Source organism: Oculina patagonica, chromosome 8 (assembly GCF_052425735.1).
Source record: "Oculina patagonica isolate OP01 chromosome 8, crgOcupat, whole genome shotgun sequence".
Lineage (NCBI taxonomy): Eukaryota > Metazoa > Cnidaria > Anthozoa > Scleractinia > Oculinidae > Oculina > Oculina patagonica.
This window is the reverse complement of record NC_135765.1, coordinates 30,161,516-30,181,944: the sequence shown is the minus strand read 5'-3', so window position 1 is coordinate 30,181,944 and position 20,429 is coordinate 30,161,516. Positions and strand designations below refer to the sequence as shown.

Sequence of the window (20,429 nt, the reverse complement as noted above, 5' to 3'; positions counted from 1 at the left end):
CCTCACCACATAAAATCCCTACTCTTCTATATACCTTCAGCCTGAAAACGGTACACCTTTTGGGTACATGGGTGGAGCCTCCCCATATATTTCGCTACAAGGGGTAATCAAAATTTTATATTTAATCATATTTATTGTAAATTATAAATAACTTACATATTTATAAGTTAAAAATGCCTTGCAGAATAAAGGCCATAAATTGAGTGCTGTTAATGTACAGTACGACATATTTTCCTGGTTGTCCTTAAATTATTAAAAATAAAGATTGATTCTACTGATTGGGTTGTAAACTGTTGTTTTTGTATGGAAGGTTTTCTTTTCAAATTTAATTTAGTTCAATCTCCATCCAAATCCTGTTGTTTATTATTGAGGAACTGAAACACAGACAGAGAAAGGGGAGTAAACAGGATTCCCTTGCAAGGGGAGGGGCAGATCCAGAAAATTCAGAAGAGGGGGGAAAAGAATTGTTGCAAGAATGCAACCCCACCCACCCCCCCCCCCCAATGAAAAGTTAAAGTTAGTGGAGATGTTGTCTACAGCATTCTGGAAGCACTTTTATCAGTCTAATAATTGAATGAATAGGTGCAAATAAAGTTGTTGTTGTTGTTGTTGTTGTAGCATTTGTCACCAAATGAAAGGCTGAAATGCTTCGGAAGGGGAAAAAAAGGGGGGGGGGTCCCATCACCCACCCCAAGTCTACCCCTTTCAGGAATTGGGAGAAATTGAGAGATATTTCACAACATTTTTGTAATACCGTATTTTCTAATAGATTATAACACAAAATGGTGGGAACTGGTAAGGAAGGGGTGGGAACTGAGAGTTAAAGTTACAGGGAGCTGGAGCTGAAAGCACAGACCCCTTGTAAACTCCTGAGGGGGGACTCCCCCCATATATTTGTAGTAGCATCAGCTGAGTGTTGGTCAGTATTCTTGGTTTTCAAAATTAATGACGTCATCAAAATTCTACAACCTGGAATTGCAAGACCCCTGAGTTTTTATCCTTCACTGGCTATTAGATGTCCTTAATATAATATCTTGTTGAAGGTTTTTAGCTCGATAGCATTCGCTGTCTTTTAAGATAGAGCATCTTGAATATTTGTGGAGTTTCATGCCACACAAGGTCAAAGATGGCCACCAGAAGATTGTCATGTTTCCTTTAAAAAAAGCCTCATCCTGTGATTTTTAACAATCTGAACAGTTGACGTTTTGAGAGAAGTGTTAATTATGTGAATTTTTACTTGCTCATGAGGTGATCTGACCACTTTTGGTAGCAGAATTTAATGCATGCCAGATGCTTTTATTGATTTCCGGCCGCCATGTTGGAGCCCAAGCAGTTGGGCAGCCTCCAACGTGGCATTTCCATACTCTGTACTCTCTAAATTTGCAAGAAACATTTTGTATAATGAACAGACAGAGACTTGGACAACTGAGTTTTCTACAAATATTTAAGTGGAATATTCTTGATTGTTTTGACGCAATAGTTTTGGATTTATTTTTTCGCAGCGTGACAGTGAAAACCACCTATTGAACCAATGCAGGATCTGCCTGCTGTGTCACATGATCCAAAAGGAAGTCCAAACTGATACATACCATGAACTACCATTGCCTTATCATTCCACCAAAAATTACAAAACATTTGAAAATATGCATGTGGTGACGACCACAAAAAAAAAAAAACAATCAAACAAATAATTGCAATAAACAGGACCAAAAATCAGGTAGCGGGGAGGGGAGGGTGGTGGAAATACCATTTCGCCTCGCTTTCAAGCGTTTCTATTACCTGGAAACGAGGTCTAGATTCACACTACTTGCTTGAATCACTCGTCGTCGAATCGCACATTGACAAGATGCCGAACAAGAAGAAAAATAATCAAGCAAGGAATCCATTCTACTTTTTTATGGTCTCTCTGAGACCCCAGCTAGAAAGGCAAGGGGTCGTTTTAGAAAATGGAATGCAGTCATTAGCAGAAATAGCTGGTCCTCGTTGGAAGGTATGACGGTAAAAATTATCTGACGATCGAGCAAGCTACCGCAGATTTCCTCAAAGTTCTCTTGCACGCGTTGAACAAATTTACATAGAAATGGGAAAGATACATTTTTGTTAAAAAAGGGTTTATGTTTTGAAAGATTGTGGTTTTTCTAAATTTTATGGTAGGCATTTACCTGGTTTATTTAATAATGATAACTGGAGGTCGCAAAAAACAAAGCTTCTAAGATCGATCGATTAGTGCGCACATTTAGCAGCAAAAACCAGGATCTTGGCTTGGGGTCTAGTTTTCAATTATGTTAATTTGAGTGAATCACTTCTTTTGTCTTCATTTAGTCTTCCTACGAAACAATTGTCATTATTCTCAAGATTACATGTGTTTAATTTATCAAGATGTTAGTGTCCTTTACAAAATTTGTATTTACCGTATTTTCTCAATTAAACGCCCCCGGCGTTTATTTCAAACTTGGCCCTAAAGGGCCGGCGTTTATTTGAATTCAGGAGTTTTTTCAAGCCCTATGTTTGTAAGAAATGATTTTTATTCATTATTTTTGACAGCTATATAATTAGACATTAATTTTAAAGCATATTCAACCTTAAATAATTGTCTAAGGGGTTTATTTTCAAATACAACTTGGAGACCCGGCGTTTATTCGGGGCCCGGCGTTTAATCGAGAAAATACGGTACTCCGAAAAAACTTCTAAATGTCTTGAATTCGCCAAGCTACATGTAGGTTGAATTTTCTTTTCTGTTATAGTCAGCATTTTAAAGTTTAAAAAGCGAAGATAAGTTTAGTAATAAGGTATAAAATTAACAGCTCAATATTTCAAAGTTGACTATAAAGACTACATAATAAACCAGCTACATAAACACAAGCACATGCAAACATGTGTAGTTGAATGAATAGTGGCATTGTAATCTATTGTGTAGTTAATTGTGTAAGGTCATGCTGTTTAACCCTTTTTGTCTCAACAATGATCATTTTAAAATGAATGAAATGATCCTTGCATTATGTAAGCAATTTAAGCAATTGCATTTTTTTAGCCTATGACCTTAGCGATACCAGTGCGTTGCTCTACAATCTGAGCTATGAGGCCTTGGTACGTTAAAAGCAGGTCAATTGCTGGTTTTCACTGTCACGCAATCAAAAAATAAATTCGAAACCATTCAACTACAGAAGCTATGAATTTCAAATATTATAGACGATAAATAGATAAATAATTTCTCCAAGTTTCAGGTCTGTGCGGTGTACCGTTTGCGAGTTATTCGCCGAACCTTTCCACGCAAATTTATAAAGCTTAGTATGGAGATGCCATAACTGTGTCCTTCCGAGGGACACAAATATGGCCGCCATGATGTTAGAGAAACCATCTGGAACTCAATTCTGTTTACAACAGCGGCAATCTTTGGCTCATGAGCTAGTACAGTTTCACATAAACACCACTTACTATATCTGAAATGTTCAATCTGCTGAAAATGGAAAGGAAAGGCCTTTTTTCAAACAAAACAGCTTTGTCACGGCACTCAGCTTGATGTCACATACGACGGAGAACTCTAATATTCTAAATGCTCTGTTTAAAAAACAAATGACACTATCGATCTGGAAATGTGCAAAACGATATATTTTTAGTTTATCTTATGTCTAATGACAACAAAAATTTAGCAGGCCCAATGAATTTTGATTTCAGAATTTTATGACATAACACGAAAGCCAAGAATTGTGGGTCCTAATGTCCAGCATGTGACGTAGATGTCTTTCATATATTCACTTTGTCAATGATTATTTTCTTTCAATATTTTTGAAAGTACTAGTAAATTATAATATTATTATATTATTTACAAGACTAAAAAGTTGTACAATTAAAAAGAAACCAAACATTTTTGGCATGTTGTCATCATCTCCCCGACAGGCTTTTAGCCAGGTGGGAGTCCAGGAGTCCAATGGATGGCCACTTTTTAGAGAAAATTTATATGAATAACTGTATACAGAGGTTTTTTAGCCAATTCGGAAATCTTTTGATACATGTACCTTTGCACTCATAACTGCAGAAAAACACCTTGCATGCTCGTCAGGCCCTCTTATGGGGACAAAGTCAGGCCTTATAAAAATTTTGGACCCCCACGTTTTAAATCCTGGCTAAAAGCCTGTTTCCTGATGATGTAAATAATATTTTTAACAGGTTAATAATACAGTATTATTGATGCACATGCCCTGCGCATGAGCCAAATGAAAATATTTTTATTGTTATCTTCTGTTTTATAGGAGCTACCTGAACATGAGAAGGAAGTTTATCAAGAAATGGCACGCCAGGATAAAGCAAATAAGAAATATCGCCCTGCTCGAAATGACAGGATGGACTGTACTGGAGAGTATATTTCAGTAAGTTATTTCACTGTGTGCTAAACAAACAAGACGGATCGAAATCTGCCAATCACAGCCCACAAGCATGACCTTCTGAACTTGTGGGCTCAGTTGCATGAAGCCAACACCAGTATGCATCTGTTTTGATTGTCTCATTTCAAACAGCACGTCGAAAGACGATGTCGAAAGATGGGTGTAGAGAGATAACTTTGCACGTAACACTAAAAGCAAGTGTAATGTTCTGTAGCTTTGCATTATATTCTTTGCATGTTGTATTCGTCCAATGGATCAGCATGACTGTTATCATTTTGGCCAGGAACCCCAGGGGGGGTACTCCGGGATCAAAGTGACGGGGATGATTGAATGGAGGCAAAACTCAGGACCCAAACAAATCCCTAAGTCTCCCGACATTACCCAAAAAAATCCCTGGACCAAAAAAAAAACGCCCAAAAAAATCCCTAGTCAAATTACCCCTAAATTGCCAAGGCCGCGCCAAGGCACTTTAGTTTGATTTTAATACCCAAAAAAATCCCCTATTTAAATCAAGTCACCCAAAAAATACCTGCCAAATTCTCCTACCCAAAAAAATCCCGGAATCGAAAATTTCGACCCCAAAAAAATCCTTCGCACATCCCCGTCACTTGGATCCCGGAGTACCCCCCCTGGGCCAGGAACTATGCCTTGTCGAAAACTATCTTACCTCGGAAAATGACTTTTGTGATGGTTTGCATGACTTTAGTCATGATTTTAATCACTCCTGACTTTTCCTGAATTTTTCAGAAACGTGTGGATACAGTTAGTTTGAATGAGAAACGGCGAAAGGAAGAAAGGGAAGAGGTGAAGAGGGGATGGCTGCCTGGGCGAGGTCTGTGATCAAATAACATAATGCTGGGGGGGGGGGGTACCCTGCAATGGACTAGCACCTTATTCAGGGGGGAGTAAAAATATTCTTAGCCGCTTAATGCTACCAAAACCGGGATACACATCATGCTAAGCAACGGCAGTATGGGCCGCATGGCTCAAGGCTTCCCTTTCTGTGCTGAAAAATTATGTAACAAAACAGTGCCAATAATTTTAAAATCTTGCATTCCTCTTTGCTCTCAAGAGTTCTTTTAGCCTTGCTGGTGTGTTTTTCTTCTCTATTTGGACATTATTGGTGAGTTTCTTAACTGTTTTCTTCAGATAAATCAAACCAGAGCAAAGAGATTTAACAAACATACATACATGTAGCCGCTGTTCAAAGATATTTAGTCGCCATTGCATTTCTCTGTTTTGACGATTAATTATGGGTATTCTTTGGAGCAACACATTCAATCTGGATAACTTTTCATACACTTTTTCAGCTGTCTGTGATGAAAGATTCTATATGGTTGGGTTCATGTCATTTTATGATCTGCCTGATGAAGGATACCTTCCTGGTGAGATTGGTGCAGTGGAGTATTCCCTTAATGGAGGGATCTTACGAAAAATGCACTACTTTATAAAACCAGGTTTGTTGAAATACATATATTATCATAAAATAATGATTTTTGATTGAGTGTTTTAACCAAAATGAGAGGTTTGAGCCCTGGTGGGGGTTACTGCATTGTGTTCTTGGGCAAGCAGGGATGTAGCTAAGAAAGCACTAAGCCAGGTCATCACTAGTAACAAGCCCAGCTGGCTTTTTGGCCTTGGAAGCTCTAAAAGTTTACCCAAGTCTTTGTTTTTATGTGAAATTTCAGTCGGATTTAAGTTCTATTTCAGCGGGTTTAATTAGCCGGCAGCTGGCCCTTAGTGACATCTCTGGGCAAGACATTTAACTCTCTGTCATGTAGCCTGCAGTTTTGAAACATACTCAGTCAGGTTACATCAGTGCCAAGAAATATTTCTTGGCGCTGTGCTTAATGGATTTTATTATGCCCTCTTCCCAAATTGGGAAGATCTTGACTCAGGGCTATGGTAAAACACCAAAAAATCTACGCTTTCATGTGTCTTTTGTCTTTTTTCAGGTGAAATCAAAGTAGGCCTTCGATACACGGCCATGAGTACAAGTGAGTGTTGTTGATATTTGCAATTTTCCCTGGCTTCTTTCATGATTGAAAACTTTCTTTTAAATTGTCTTATCCAAGAAGAATGACCCAGTGTCTTTTTCATTAGCCTGTGTACAGCCCTCCTGCTCCACTAAAAAAAATCGCGATTTTTTTAAGCGGAGTGTGACGGCTGTACACAGGCTACCTTTCATAACCCAAAATATGTCCTCAAAAAGTCTGAAACAGGGCGAGAATAACTTTTGGATTCTTTTTTTCTTCTAGGTGAGAGGACTCATCAGATCCCTGTTGAAGGTTTGGCTAAGAAAGATGAAACTTATCGCAAGATTTGGCTGGACCTCTTACGTTTTGTCAATCCAGAACAGACTGCTATCTTTCCTCCTGTGTATTGCAGGGTATGCATTGAAAGACCAAAGATTTAATATATTTTATATTTATTATGCCGCCGACCAGTTACCTCAGTTGATAGAGGGCTGGACTACCGTGCGTGAGGTCTCAGGTTTGAGCCCCAGACCGGACCAACACTCAGGCTTTTAAAATGACTGAGAAGAATGTGCTGCCTTTGCTTTGACATCTGCAAATGGTTAGACAAAATTCTGACTTGTCTTTTCGGGTAAGGATGATAAACCATAGGCCCTGTTTCCTGCATCTTCATTGTTATAGTCAGCAGGGGACTTTAAAGAACCCACACATTCATTGCAAAGTGTAGGGCTTGGAGTTCCAGGTGTTGTGGTCGGGCTAAAATTACATTGAGGGCATTTGCAAAAAAATTTCCCTTTATTATTCTTTTGTAAGCTGTTTAATGCAGTCTGGTCAAAGTCCCCCACAAAGTGTTGTAAGCCGCATTGAGCGTCTGGAAATGTGCTATATAAATACTGCTTTTATTATTTATTTTCATTGTTTTATATTATTAGCCAGATTAAATGATATTAATCATGTTAAATTGTGTTTTGCTTCACAGATTTCAGAAACAAAACAAACTGAGTACTGTCTGCAATGGTTGGCAAGAAACGCAGGTTAGAAAACAGAAGAAAAGATTTCTGCAGTACTGTTAAGTAGTTTCAAAGAACATCAGAGTGCAGGCTTCTCAATAAATTTGTTTTGAGTTCAGATAAAAAGTATGGGAGGTGCCGCGGCCTTATGGTTAGTGCACTGCCCCTGGACTCCGGATTGAGCAGTCTTGCTTTAAGCCCTGGTGGGGGCACTGCATTTTGTTCTTGGGCAAGACTCGTTACTCCCATAGTGCCTCTCTTCACCCAGTTGTATAAATGGGTACCAGCAAATTTACTGCTGAGGGTAATCCTGTGATGGACTAGCATCCCATCCAGGGGGCAGTAGAAACACTCCTAGTTGCATCATGCTACTGGGGCCACTAGGCTCAAAGCAGACTTTACCTACATAATTTTATTGACCATTATAGTACAGGCTTCTTAATAATTTTGTTCTGTTACCTACATAATTTTATTGACCATTATAGTACAGGCTTCTTTAATAATTTTGTTCTGAGCACACATAAAAAGTCGAAACTGGAAATTAAAATTCTTTAACCACTGCCTCGCGAATATGGAGGATGGGTGCCTGGGATACCCGGGAGGGCCTCCACTGAGGTCAGCCGGCCCTCCCCAGATAGGATAAAGCTGCCAAGGCTGGCAATCCCAACAAAACAGCCATGAGCCCCCACGCACAGACACCCGTCACACTGATTAAATCAGTGGAAAAATGAATTTATAACTAATAAAAAGAAGCAGGAAAGGGAGGGAGGGAGGGGAAAAAACTCGCAAAACATCTCTGAAAACCCTCCATTGAACGAAGACCTGACACCACGCTGTCATGTCCGAGAACGCAACGCACTGAGCCTGACAAGAGCTAGTAACCGCTGACCACCAGGACAGCCGACTACCCACTCGTTGTGGTTAACTTGGTTAAATTGCTTTATTTAACTTGGTTAAATGATTTAACCTCATTTAACCACTGCCTCGCGAATATGGAGGATGGGTGCCTGGGATACCCGGGAGGGCCTCCACTGAGGTCAGCCGGCCCTCCCCAGATAGGATAAAGCTGCCAAGGCTGGCAATCCCAACAAAACAGCCATGAGCCCCCACGCCAAGCCGAAGGATCTCTGTGCTGACCACCAGGTCAGAACAGAGCAAGGGGCTCATGGCTGAGAAGCCATAGCCCCGAACACCACCCACATCCCGAGGCACCCATCTGCATCCATCTGCATGATTAACTGATACAACACTATCACGCCACACCCGCTATAACGCCAAACACGCTAATACGCCACACCCGCTATAACGCCACACACGCTATAACGCCACAACCTATAACGCTACACACTACAACCCCTACAACGCCTAACTGCAAACAACTGCAGCATGCTAAACCCAAGCTAACAGGCAGATGTAGAACCCCTAACGCCCTGCTATGCCTGGCAACGGAACAGGCAGAGTTCAGTATAATGCTAGATGCCATGCTATGCCTGACAACGAAACAGGCAGAGTGCACTGTAGTATGCTAGATGCCATGCTATGCCTGACAAAAACAAGGAACAGTAAACCCCCTTGGAGTCCCACTATGCTGAGAGACATGACACATCGGGCAAGCTAAAGCTAAGCTAACAGGCAGATGTAGAACCCCTAAATGCCCTGCTATGCCTGACAACGAAACAGGCAGAGTGCACTGTAGTAATGCTAGATGCCATGCTATGCCTGACAAAAACATGGAACAGTACCCCCTTGGAGTCCCACTATGCATGACAGAATGACACATCGGGCAATGAGTAAACATGACCCACACACACGCTAAAACAACACAGGCCATACATGCTATAACGCCACACACGCTACGCCATTACAAGGCCTAACTGCAGCTTGCTAAACCCAAGCTAACAGGCAGATGTAGAACCCCTAAATGCCCTGCTATGCCTGGCAACGGAACAGGCAGAGTGCACTGTAGTAATGCTAGATGCCATGCTATGCCTGACAAAAAAGGAACAGTAAACCCCCTTGGAGTCCTGCTATGCATGACAGTCATGACATGACAGGCAATGAGTAACCATGACACACACCACACACGCTAAAACGCCACACACGCTACGCCACTACAACGCCTAACTGCAAATAACTGCAGCTTGCTAAACCCAAGCTAACAGGCAGATGTAGAACCCCTAAACGCCCTGCTATGCTTGGCAACGGAACAGGCAGAGTACACTGCAGGAATGCTAGATGCCATGCTATGCCTGACAAAAAAGGAAAGTAACCTTGGAGTCCCTCTATTATAAACAGGATATAACATGACACACACCACACACGCTATAACGCCACACCCGCTGCAAACGTTACGCCACTACAACATCTAACTGCAATAGCTGCAGCTTGCTCCCCGTCATAAACTATGTAAAATATCATTAAATTATCTAACCCCCCAAGCAGGACACATACTAAAAAAAACACATCTAAACCAAGCTACCAGGCAAATGTGGAACCCCCAAACACCCTGCTTTGCCTGGCAACGGAACAGGCAGAGAGTAATCAAGCTAGATGCCATGTTATGCCTGAAAAAACATGCAAAAATGTAAGCTATGCCTGAGCGCCCCCCCCCCCCCCAAAAAAAAAAAAAAAAAAAAAAAAAGGCCTAGATATACGTGTGCCTAAGCTTGCCCACAAGGTACAGGAAACTGTAAACCACTCGAGCCCCAAACTAATGCCTGGCTAGACCTGTAAGCAAAGTAGGCCTTATGGATGCTATCCCCGTGAATGCCCTGCCATATCAAGGCTGAATAGGTAACCAGACACATGCCTGCCTGAGCTGACCTGTCGGCTAGGTAATCATACAGCGAACAAGGAACCCCTAAGCACTACGCACAGTAAGACTACAAGCACACGGACTGGCGCACAGATACAAACGCGACTGCACACCACTAACGGTAAGTGCCAGAGCCCGTCAAAGTATGCTGATAAACACCCCGCCAATACCAAGCTAACGCCAAACAAACCCATTACTAGCTACAGACTCTGTATCTCAAAGTACGCTAATGAATGCCAGACCACGCCAAACACAACGCCTCACCAGCTACAGAGCAGCTAGCTCCTGGTTGTTACTAAGTTAAATAAGTATATAAAAACCTAATTAAAAATATCTATATATAATTATATCCCCGTGAGAGCCCTGCCATGGGAAGGCTGAATAGGTAACGAAGCCTGAACTAAACAAGCAAAGTAACCCCCCAAAATGCTACAACAAACAACAAACTAAAACGGACGACAGTACCCCCTTAAAATGCCCTGCTATGGTTGAACGAAACAAGTAAAACAGTAAGCCCCTTAAGATGCCCTGCTATGTCCAAACTAGACGGGCAACAGAAATCCCCTGCTATAAGTCTGCACAAAATGGGAACCAGTAATCTGTGAAGGTACCCTAGTGCCATGCCATGCCTGATCTAACAAGGCACCACTATTAAAAAACATACCATGCGAAGCTCAACTAAGCAGACAACTATAAATCCCGAACTAAACAAGCAAAGTAACCCCCAGACTGCTACTACATACCAAACTAAAAACAGATGACAGTTCAACCCTAAAATGCCCTGCTACGCCTGAACTAAACAGGTAAACCGTAAGACCAGTGTGAAATGCCCAAGAACGCATGCCATGCTACACCTTGAGCTAACACACCCCAGCTGAGGATCAAAGACATGATAAAGACCCGGGATAAAGATAACCCGCTGCGATAAGTAAACAACAGCAAAACCCGTAACGCTGAAAGAAATGTGCCACTACAATGCCTGAACTACAGTAAACATACAACAGCGAACATACTAAAAACTCAATAACAATGCCAAAACTGGCACAGCAAACACTAGCTAAAATGCCAAGCTACCCCATATGAACTAAAGCAGACAACAGCGCACACACTAAAATGCAATACTTGAATGCCTGATCTAAAAAACATAGCAAATGCATAAAACGATGTACTACCAAGCCCGAAATACAAAAAAAAAAACTGGCAGTAAACATGGGCAAACAAAAAGCCGTACTACAATATGCCCGCATAAAATAATGTTGTGCTAAGCAAAGCTAAATAGGCAACACGCAAAAAGCCGTAGTACAATGCCCGCATAAAATAATGTTGTGCTAAGCAAAACTAAATAGGCAACACGCAATAAAACTAACAAAACGACTATGTGCTGTAATAATTATAGTCCCTACCTCATATGTTACATAGAGCAAACGAGCAACGCAGAAAAAACGCTCGCAAACTACCGTAACTGATTTGTAGAAAATGATTTGCGCGGGAAAAACGAGGACCAACACGGTAACGCGATAACACGATACCTCCAGGCATGACCAAGACCAACGCTACAACAGAGGTTTTTTTAAGCCAGAAGACTGCAGAAGAACGATCAACGGAGCAACAAAGCCGCTGGCAACGACGAGCGGAACAACAAATGGAAAGCTAAACCCTAACAGGCAGCGTGGCCAGCCGCTTGTACGTCGACGCTTCTGTGTATATTCGGACCATGAATAACTATCAAACCGACGTCGGAGCGCGGAGAACCACCTGGAACGAATGGAAACACGGCTGCAAACTACGTGCATGTAAAAGAATTGACAAACTGGGCTAGAGGCCCGTGAAATCCTTCCGTGAACGCAGAAAAAACTCGCAAAACATCTCTGAAAACCCTCCATTGAACGAAGACCTGACACCACGCTGTCATGTCCGAGAACGCAACGCACTGAGCCTGACAAGAGCTAGTAACCGCTGACCACCAGGACAGCCGACTACCCACTCGTTGTGGTTAACTTGGTTAAATTGCTTTATTTAACTTGGTTAAATCGCATTTAACCTCATTATATTACACATAGAGTAGGAATAGTAATTATTTAACCTTTAATCTATTTCTGTCAGAAACAGCTGTTTTGTTGTTGTTTTTATCTTAGAGATGCCAAACAAATTAAAAAAGGTATTCGAGCTGGAAGGGCTTGTTTGTGATCTGCATGCACATTTCACTGCCGGCTCTGGCAGCTCCATGGGAATTTCAAAATCAAAGGCAACAGAACTTCTCTCAAGTACCATTTTTGACTATGAACCTAATTCAAGGTAAGTTTGGACAAATTGATTGCTATGTGTCGATGTTTTGGGGGGTTGGGGGTATTTTAGGGCCTAAAGATATTGTTCTTTCACAACCAACCCCTCCCCTCCCTAAAACTATCTTATCCATTCTAAAAAAATAATTATTATTCTTTTACATCCCCCTGGCTTTAAAGCTGATTTCCAGTCCGTACTGCGCAGACTCGGGGTTTGTTTACGTTTTTGTTTTGAATTTGTGCAAACGTTACACTTCGGTGACAGCATATATGACGTTTTTTAGTCCGCCATTACAGTTCGTTTTGTTCAAGAGTTTCCGATGAGCTGAAACGTCGGTTTGAAATAGCGTCAATGTTCTTCTACTCGTTATTATTTGTTCTGCAAGGATATCTGGCGTTAATAATGAAGAAAAAGGTAAGTTTGTCGCGGAATTTTTAGTTTTGCTTGTAAACATTCCCTTCGTGTGGGCTCACATAAACATTGCAGCCGAGATTGCGCAGTACGGACTGTAATTCATCTTTAAACCTCTCAGTATCTCAAACTTGTTTATTGCCCTTCTGGTCATTGTCTCGCTCAGAGGCAGATCTAGCGCGAGATGTAAAGAGATTCCCCCCCCCCCCCGAGATGACCTACAGCTTTCTTATACACAGAAACCTCCCCAGTCAGTTATGTCATTCCTTAGTGGTGCCCCCCCCACCTAACAAAAATCTTAGATACCCCCCCTGTCACTTGTTTTATCCTAGGTATCTCGAACACCCCCCCCCCCCCCCGAGAACTTGTATCAGGGTTCAACTGTATCTCCCACTGAAAAAGCCATCATTAATCATCATTATTTCAAAAGCATCTATTCGGTTGATTAATGTACTGACTGTGTGAAACATTTTTAGGTGTGACTGGCATGAAAAACAAGAGGTGAAATTTTGTGCTCTGGGAACATGCCTTCGCTACTGGTAAGAGATAAGCTACACTGCCGTTAAATTTACAAATTATTTTCATCAAAATTGCCATGAGAATTGTGAGAAGAAGTTAGATGACTACTTGGAATCTATAGGGGAAGTGAGAAAGATGTGTTGTGGGTATCTTATTACAAAGATTAAGATAATGCATGCATGTGTATACCTCCTTGACTACCGGTAAAAATTTTCTGTTTCATGTAGCAAACCTTGAATGCTAGACAAAGATGTTACTTTATTATACAAACATCAGTGAAATACTAAGGTAATTTTTCGCACAAAAAAAGCATGTCTTCACATGTGAGAATAACATGTTATCTTCACATGTGAAAATATCGATTTAGAAACATTTTCTGACAAGTTCGCCCTGTTTCAATGCCGAATGAGACAAAGCTAATCAATATTTAGTTGAAACATCTCAGATCTCCATCGGCAATCTTCTGAAAAGTTTGGAAAATGTTCGGGAACATTCATACGACCTTCGGACAACATTTTGAAAATCTTCGGAAAATGGTCAAAAACATCGTACAGCGGAACCTTGATATAACGAAGGGCCAAGGGACTGGCAAAATGTGTTCGCTAAATCGAGATTTCATTATATCGAAGTTCTTTTCCATATATTTTGCTATTACTGGGACGAAAAAGATCGTTCGTTATATCGAGGACTTCGTTATATGGAGGTTCGTTAAATCGAGGTTCCACTGTAATTAGAATGTTTATATTATAAACAGAATAATGTTGTGTTCAAATCAATATCTTACTATCGATTTGAACACTGGAAGATAAATTTCATATCTCTGCGCAACCATGCATTATCCTCTAGGTACTAAATGGGTAAGAATGTTATTTTTTTTTTTCAGCTACTGCATGTCAGATTTCCTGTGCTCAGTTTACGGCATTCCGCTGACTCCAAGTCATCTACCTGAGAGGCCTGACGGAATATTCTGTACTGTGATCAAGCCAGCAGAAAGCAGTCGGTCCAATCAGGAGGAAGCGCAACCGAGGGGTATGAGAAGGTCTGTGCAGGATAATGGTCCTTTTGCGTCAAGAGATTATCGTTACTACAATGGAGGTGCTAGCAACCAAGGTACAATACATACAGTAACTGTTTTGCATGTTGTTGTGGTTGTTGCTGTTTCAATTTTGTTTGTGAAGTCTTAATTGTGTAGTTCCAAATAAAATAATTATTCATACCTCCCCTACCAAAGGGATTTTTCCTAAGTCGGACATTGTGGATGTGGGACATTGCGGATATTTTACGAACATTTTACAACAAATTTTTAACCAGAGTAACATTTTTATTTCTTAATGAATCAACCACTTGGTTACAGGTCCATTTTTCCAGGTGGTTGATTCATGGAGGTATGAAATGGACGTTTTTACAAGAGAAGTGTTTCATCGGATATTGAAACATGAAGAAGAGAGTTGGAAATACTTCGAGCAGCGGAGTATTTGGCGATATTTGAGGTGTTTGGATAACCAATGAAACAGTGTCTCGAGTATTTGATATAGAATCTTCTCAATTGAAACAAAAACTACAGAGTAAATGGAGAAAAAAATCGTAAATATCCATGCTACTTAAGACCGGGTATCCAAACCACCGGGTATCCAAAGACTTTGTATTCAAACCACCTTCACAGTTATGATTTTCTTTGTTTTGACTTGATACATTATTAATTAGTTTAAGAAGTCTGTGAAAGAAATTCCAGTTTGAGACTATTCAAATGAAAGCTATTAAGCAGTACTTTAATATCATAATGTCTGCTATGCTGCATAAGGTAGTTCTAACTTTTAACTCTGTTGATAAAACCTGTTTCATGACCATTTAAATGAAAGCTATTAACACTGACCAGTAGTTTCATGTGTTACAATTTTTCAAAAGGAAATCATCCACTTTATCAGGGTTCGTACAGGTCGTGTAAAACCTGGAAAGTCATGGCATTTTAGAATTTCGTTCTCCAGGCCTGGAAAATCATGGAATTTAAGTGTGGGTCATGGAAAATGGTATTGATTGTACAGTACAAATTAGGCAGGTTAATTTTTGTGAGGAAAAGGGTAAAAACATACCCAAAATCAAGATAATTTTTGAAAATTATCAAGAAAAATGGTCAAATTTAGGTGATGGAAAGCTTAGAAAAACATGGAAAAGGTCATGGAAAGTCATGAAATTTCAAAAGCTCAAAAGAGTATGAACCCTGTTTATGCTGTCTTCTTTCTTTGAAGGTCCCAGCTCCAGTAACAATCAAGGTGTCTACACTCGCTCAGGACCTACGTACGATCAACAGAGCCTCTACAGTGCACAAGATGATGATGATGACGACATTGAATATAACAGTAGAGCACAAGCACCTCCGCATGCTGCAGCCTGGCAGCTTCCTCGACAATCCCAGCCTCAGCAACCAATGCCAGGCTTCGGAGTGGGAAGGGGACGAGGAAGAGGGTGGGGTAGTCAACCCAGTCAACCCCTTCGGCGACCAAACCTTCCTGGTATGGCAGCAGGTGCAACAGCTTCAGCGAGACCAGGTGAGTGTAAAACAATGACATACATAAATAAATTTATTATAACTCTTATTGACCAGGGGCAAGTGTTGTACTTAGAGAAGGTCAGCCCTAGGACTTACAACAAATCGACCACCATTTTTCCATGGTCTACACTCTTGTGGTGGCCTAATGGTTAGTGCGCTGGACTCCAGATCAAGCAATCTGAGTTCAAGCCCTGGTTGAGGCACTGCATTGTGTTCTTCTTCGACAAGATGCTTGACTCTCATAGAGCCTTTCTTCGCCCAGGTGAAAAATGGGTACCCGCAAATTTACTGCAAGGGTAATCCTGTGATGGACTAGCATCTCACCCAGAGGGGGGTGGAAATACTCCTAGTCATTTTGTGCCATGAACTGGGATGAGCTCTGGCCTGATGGGCCACTAGGCTCGCACACAGACTTGACCTTTACCTTTACACTATTATCGGGGTTTTGCTAAAAGCAGGCCCGCGGTCCACTTTGCGGCCCGGCGGCCCACCTCACGGCCCGCGGCCCACCTATAAGCTTAAATCAAAGAAAATCCAAAGTCGAATCTTCAGGAGTCTTCTTCATCGCAAATCGAACGTGAACTCACTTAACATTGAAAAGGAAAATACTTCAGTCTTACCCACAATTTCAGCTCATTCATATAATGAACACCAACTTTGACGTATGGCTGGTCTTTTTTTTGGTATTTGTTGACAGATATTTCTTCATTAAACACGGTTTTACCATGCATTTTTGTGTGACAACTAGGGCGTGCGTTTGCGGAACGTTCGTAGCTTAGTAACCAGGCATTCGATCCGACGTCAATATGAGACTGGGGCGAGAACGAAGAAGCAAAACAAGATGGGGGCGTTCGGGTTTTGTTGCTATCCTATCGATAAAAAGAGATTTGGGAGCCATCCGTTCAAGAGTTTCATAATCAGTTTGGCGAATTTGCCATCAAAGTGCAAAAAGGGGAAGAAACAGTAAAAAATGATCCTCGTCTACTATGCGCCCACGCGAATACTTGTGGTATTTTCTCGCTCGTGTAGAAAATATGGGCCATTGTCGGCACTTCAAACAGCTTTTAGGGGTATATGTATATATAGGTGGGCCGCGGGCCACTGGCCGTGAGGTGGGCCGCCGGGCCGCGGGCCGTGAAGTGGACCGCGGGCCATGGGCCGTGGGCCTGCTTTTAGCAAAACCCCTATTATCGGCCATAGAATTGACATCATGAAATGTTCAAGCAGTGAATCTACAAGCCATTAGGCAAGTGGTTTCACTGCAAAGTTTTGGACATTGTTTGGTGTCATTTCTATGATCCATTTAACAAATAGATTCCATTTTGCCGTGCGTCTGTTCAGTTATAGATCACGGATGACGTCAAAATGTGGTAAGAACAAAAAAAGTGGCCCACGAGCCGCTAGGCGAGTGGGTCACTGTTGTTCTTACCACATTTTGACATCTTCTGTGATCTATAACTGAACAGACCAACGGCAAAATTGAATCTATTTGTTTTATATAATAAAACTCTTTTTTGGACTATGAACTCTGATCGCGCGCGCGAGTCACACCACCGCGTGACATCATCTATGCGTCTGTACTCTAATAAATCATAAGTAAGAACCAATCAAAATGCGCGTAGAATTCAGGTTATTGTATAAAAGAGTGTAGATCATGAAAAAATTAGGTTGGTTTGTTTTACACAATAGCGGTGAAAAGTTACCTGCAAATTAGATGAAAAAACAGTGCTAAATCAAACGGGAGCAAGGAGCAAAAAACCATTGGGAAAGATGTTTGCATGATAATTCAAACTGAGTATTGGAAAGTCACATCGCGATGACTAAAATTAAGGAAGGATCAATAGGCCCTTTGCAGAATACAGTCACATGACCTTGTCAATCATGTCAATCCAGCATACAAATCCTTCAAATTTTTCAAACTTTCAAACAACTATAAAACATCACACTTAAGCACCAGCAGTCTCAAGATTGGCGACCTTAATGATTTAATTATGCTCTTTCCATTCTGGCAGCCATTTTGCACTACTACATACTTTTATGATTGACAAGGTCACTTGACCATGTTCTGCAAAGGGCCTTAAATTCAATGTGCTTTAATAGCACCTTATGAAACATGTTTGTTTGTTTTTTTGTCTTACCTAAGATACATCTTGGAGCAGTATCGCTGCCTCTGAACAGCCTTCAGCTTCTATGAACAGTATTCCAGCATGGGCCAGAGCAGACTCTCAACCCCGCCCTGCTGGACGAGGAGCGTTAAGAGCCCCTGTCACCAAACCAAAGGTTTACGCTGGAGCAATGAATCCACCAGCGCCAGTACATGCACCAATGCCACCATCTGCTTGGCAACAGCAAGCCTGGCAGGGAGGGAGTGGAGTAGCATCGCAGATGAATTCGCTTAATCTAAATGACTGACAGCTTGCTTTTCGGAGCATTTTGTGACTAACCCTAAAGCCCAGCAACTTGTTTCTCCTTATGTTCTCAAAACACAACAGCGGTCTGTCGGGCTGTCAGTCTTACTTAAAACTACTGCAGGCTACAAGTTAGAATTAACAAACTATCACTAAAAAGAAAAAATATCTTGATATACATGTATGACCAAATTTTTAGGGATAGAAACTTAATTTTAAGGGTGCTCACCCTCTGGGTGAATGAAATTAAGAAATGCACCAAATATGTACAATTTATACTCGCCCAGAAGAATTGAGACTCACCCAAATGGGCGAGTGCCAATTCCCATCTCTGACTTCTCCCAACTAGTTCTAAACAAGTAAAGAAAATTTGTATGTTGTCATCAGGGCTTGAAGGGTGAATAATATTATAATTGTAGATTTTTCTGAAAGCTGATACATCAGAAGGTATTTATTTTACTATGTTGGCATTTTACTGTGTTTGCCTTCTCTGAGTTATGTTGGGTTCTGAATGCCATTAATGCCAAAAGTCAAATATATTTTAATAGTATTTATAGTGCTATCCCGTCAAGTTTATATCAAATTTATTAATATCAATAATACCTTGTCACCGCTTTATTGATGTTGTAGTTAAGAGAAGTTTCAGTTTCAAAGTTGTTCTAACGAAAAACTTTTTTGTTGAGTTGATTATTTATTGATCCCTATTTTATTACTAGTTACTAGTTTGCAGATAAGTTTTAATTTACTGTAACAGCTCTGTTCCCCCCCCCAAGCACTCTTAAATTTTTAAGCCCGACTCTATTCTTATACACCTACTATTCTATTCTAAAAAAAACCCTCCCCCAATTTCCCAGTTAGTAAACTAATACAGTAAGCAAACAGGAACACAATATTACTTACCCGTATATTTGTTTTTTGGCGCTACAGTGTAAATCTCTTAAGAGTAAAATACCATTTTTTGGTTGAATTGTGTACTTAATGGTGTTGGACTTGAAATAAGCCCCCTTTCTATTCAGCCAACCTCGTCCCCAGGGTCTTCTTGGCGACGAGTTTTTAAAATGGTGCCATCTTGAAAGCGGAGTAGACCCTGGGAACAAGGTTGCTATTTAGCCTCCTGTCCCAAGGGTTTTAACAGAGCTTTTACAGTATGTTTTGCAACTTAACAATTGAATATTACTGTTACATCTTAATCGTTAAAGATTTTTTATGATATTTAAGAATTCTTGGAGCTAATGTAGGTCATGTTCTGTGATCTAGTTCCTACACTGCTCAAGTATTTCCTTGATGCTCCATATAATTTCAACTTAAGTTGCCACTAAGATTAATTACTGAAGATTTTAAAATAATATTGTTCTCTTCCCAAGCTATTCAGCTTCATTCTCGTCCCCAGAGCCGCTTGTCCCTTTTAGTCGGCTGAACCTGTGCACAAGAAGAAAGTGGCTCTGGGGACATGATTTGATTGGCTGAACGCTAACAAAAGAAACAGCCCTTTACAAAAGTTTAATACGGTTGATTTGATTGGCTAAATTTAAAACTCCCTTTGTTAACATTCAGCCAATCAAATCAAGCAGCTCTGGGGATGAGAATGATTCAGTTTTAGCCTTATTTGGGAGACTGAGAATGAGCATCGTGTACATTGAATTGGCTGGTTCCCAGACTCCCAAACAATAAATTAATGATGATCTGTTTCTTGAGAATGTTATTATAGTTTACTTTGTACAAACAAATGTTATTGTTATTGTTAATCAAGCATTACCTTGTGGAAGATGAATAAATTCGAAAAAAGAGCTTATTTTATAATTATTTGTTGTAAATTGTCATCCTTCCAACGGAACTAGCTTTTCTTTTGCCCTTGAAATTTGCTCATTACAAGATCATTGAAGTTATTTTTATTGTAAATGCTTTTTAAAATTACAATTTATGATATAGATCTCATCCATTGAGTAGGGTCCGCAAATGGGGTAAGTGATTAAATCTTAAGCTAAGAAGTGTACTTGCCTGCGAATACAGCCTCCTCTCTTTGCTCCCGGTCGCTTTACCAGCTGGGAGCGAAGAGAAGCGACTGTATTCGCAGGCT

General features: G+C 40.7%; 1 protein-coding gene across 1 annotated transcript; it reads left to right on the top strand.

The window, feature by feature from the left end:
- Positions 1 to 1,811: 1,811 nt before the first annotated feature.
- Positions 1,812 to 20,155, top strand: LOC144664472 (protein maelstrom homolog). The gene is made up of 12 exons (XM_078525621.1): positions 1,812 to 1,990; positions 4,251 to 4,367; positions 5,130 to 5,214; positions 5,693 to 5,839; positions 6,338 to 6,379; positions 6,641 to 6,771; positions 7,338 to 7,392; positions 12,319 to 12,478; positions 13,354 to 13,416; positions 14,280 to 14,506; positions 15,643 to 15,942; positions 18,088 to 20,155. Exons 1-12 carry the CDS (start codon positions 1,847 to 1,849, stop codon positions 18,354 to 18,356), a joined length of 1,740 nt encoding a protein of 579 aa, XP_078381747.1. The 5' UTR covers positions 1,812 to 1,846; the 3' UTR covers positions 18,357 to 20,155.
- Positions 20,156 to 20,429: the final 274 nt, after the last annotated feature.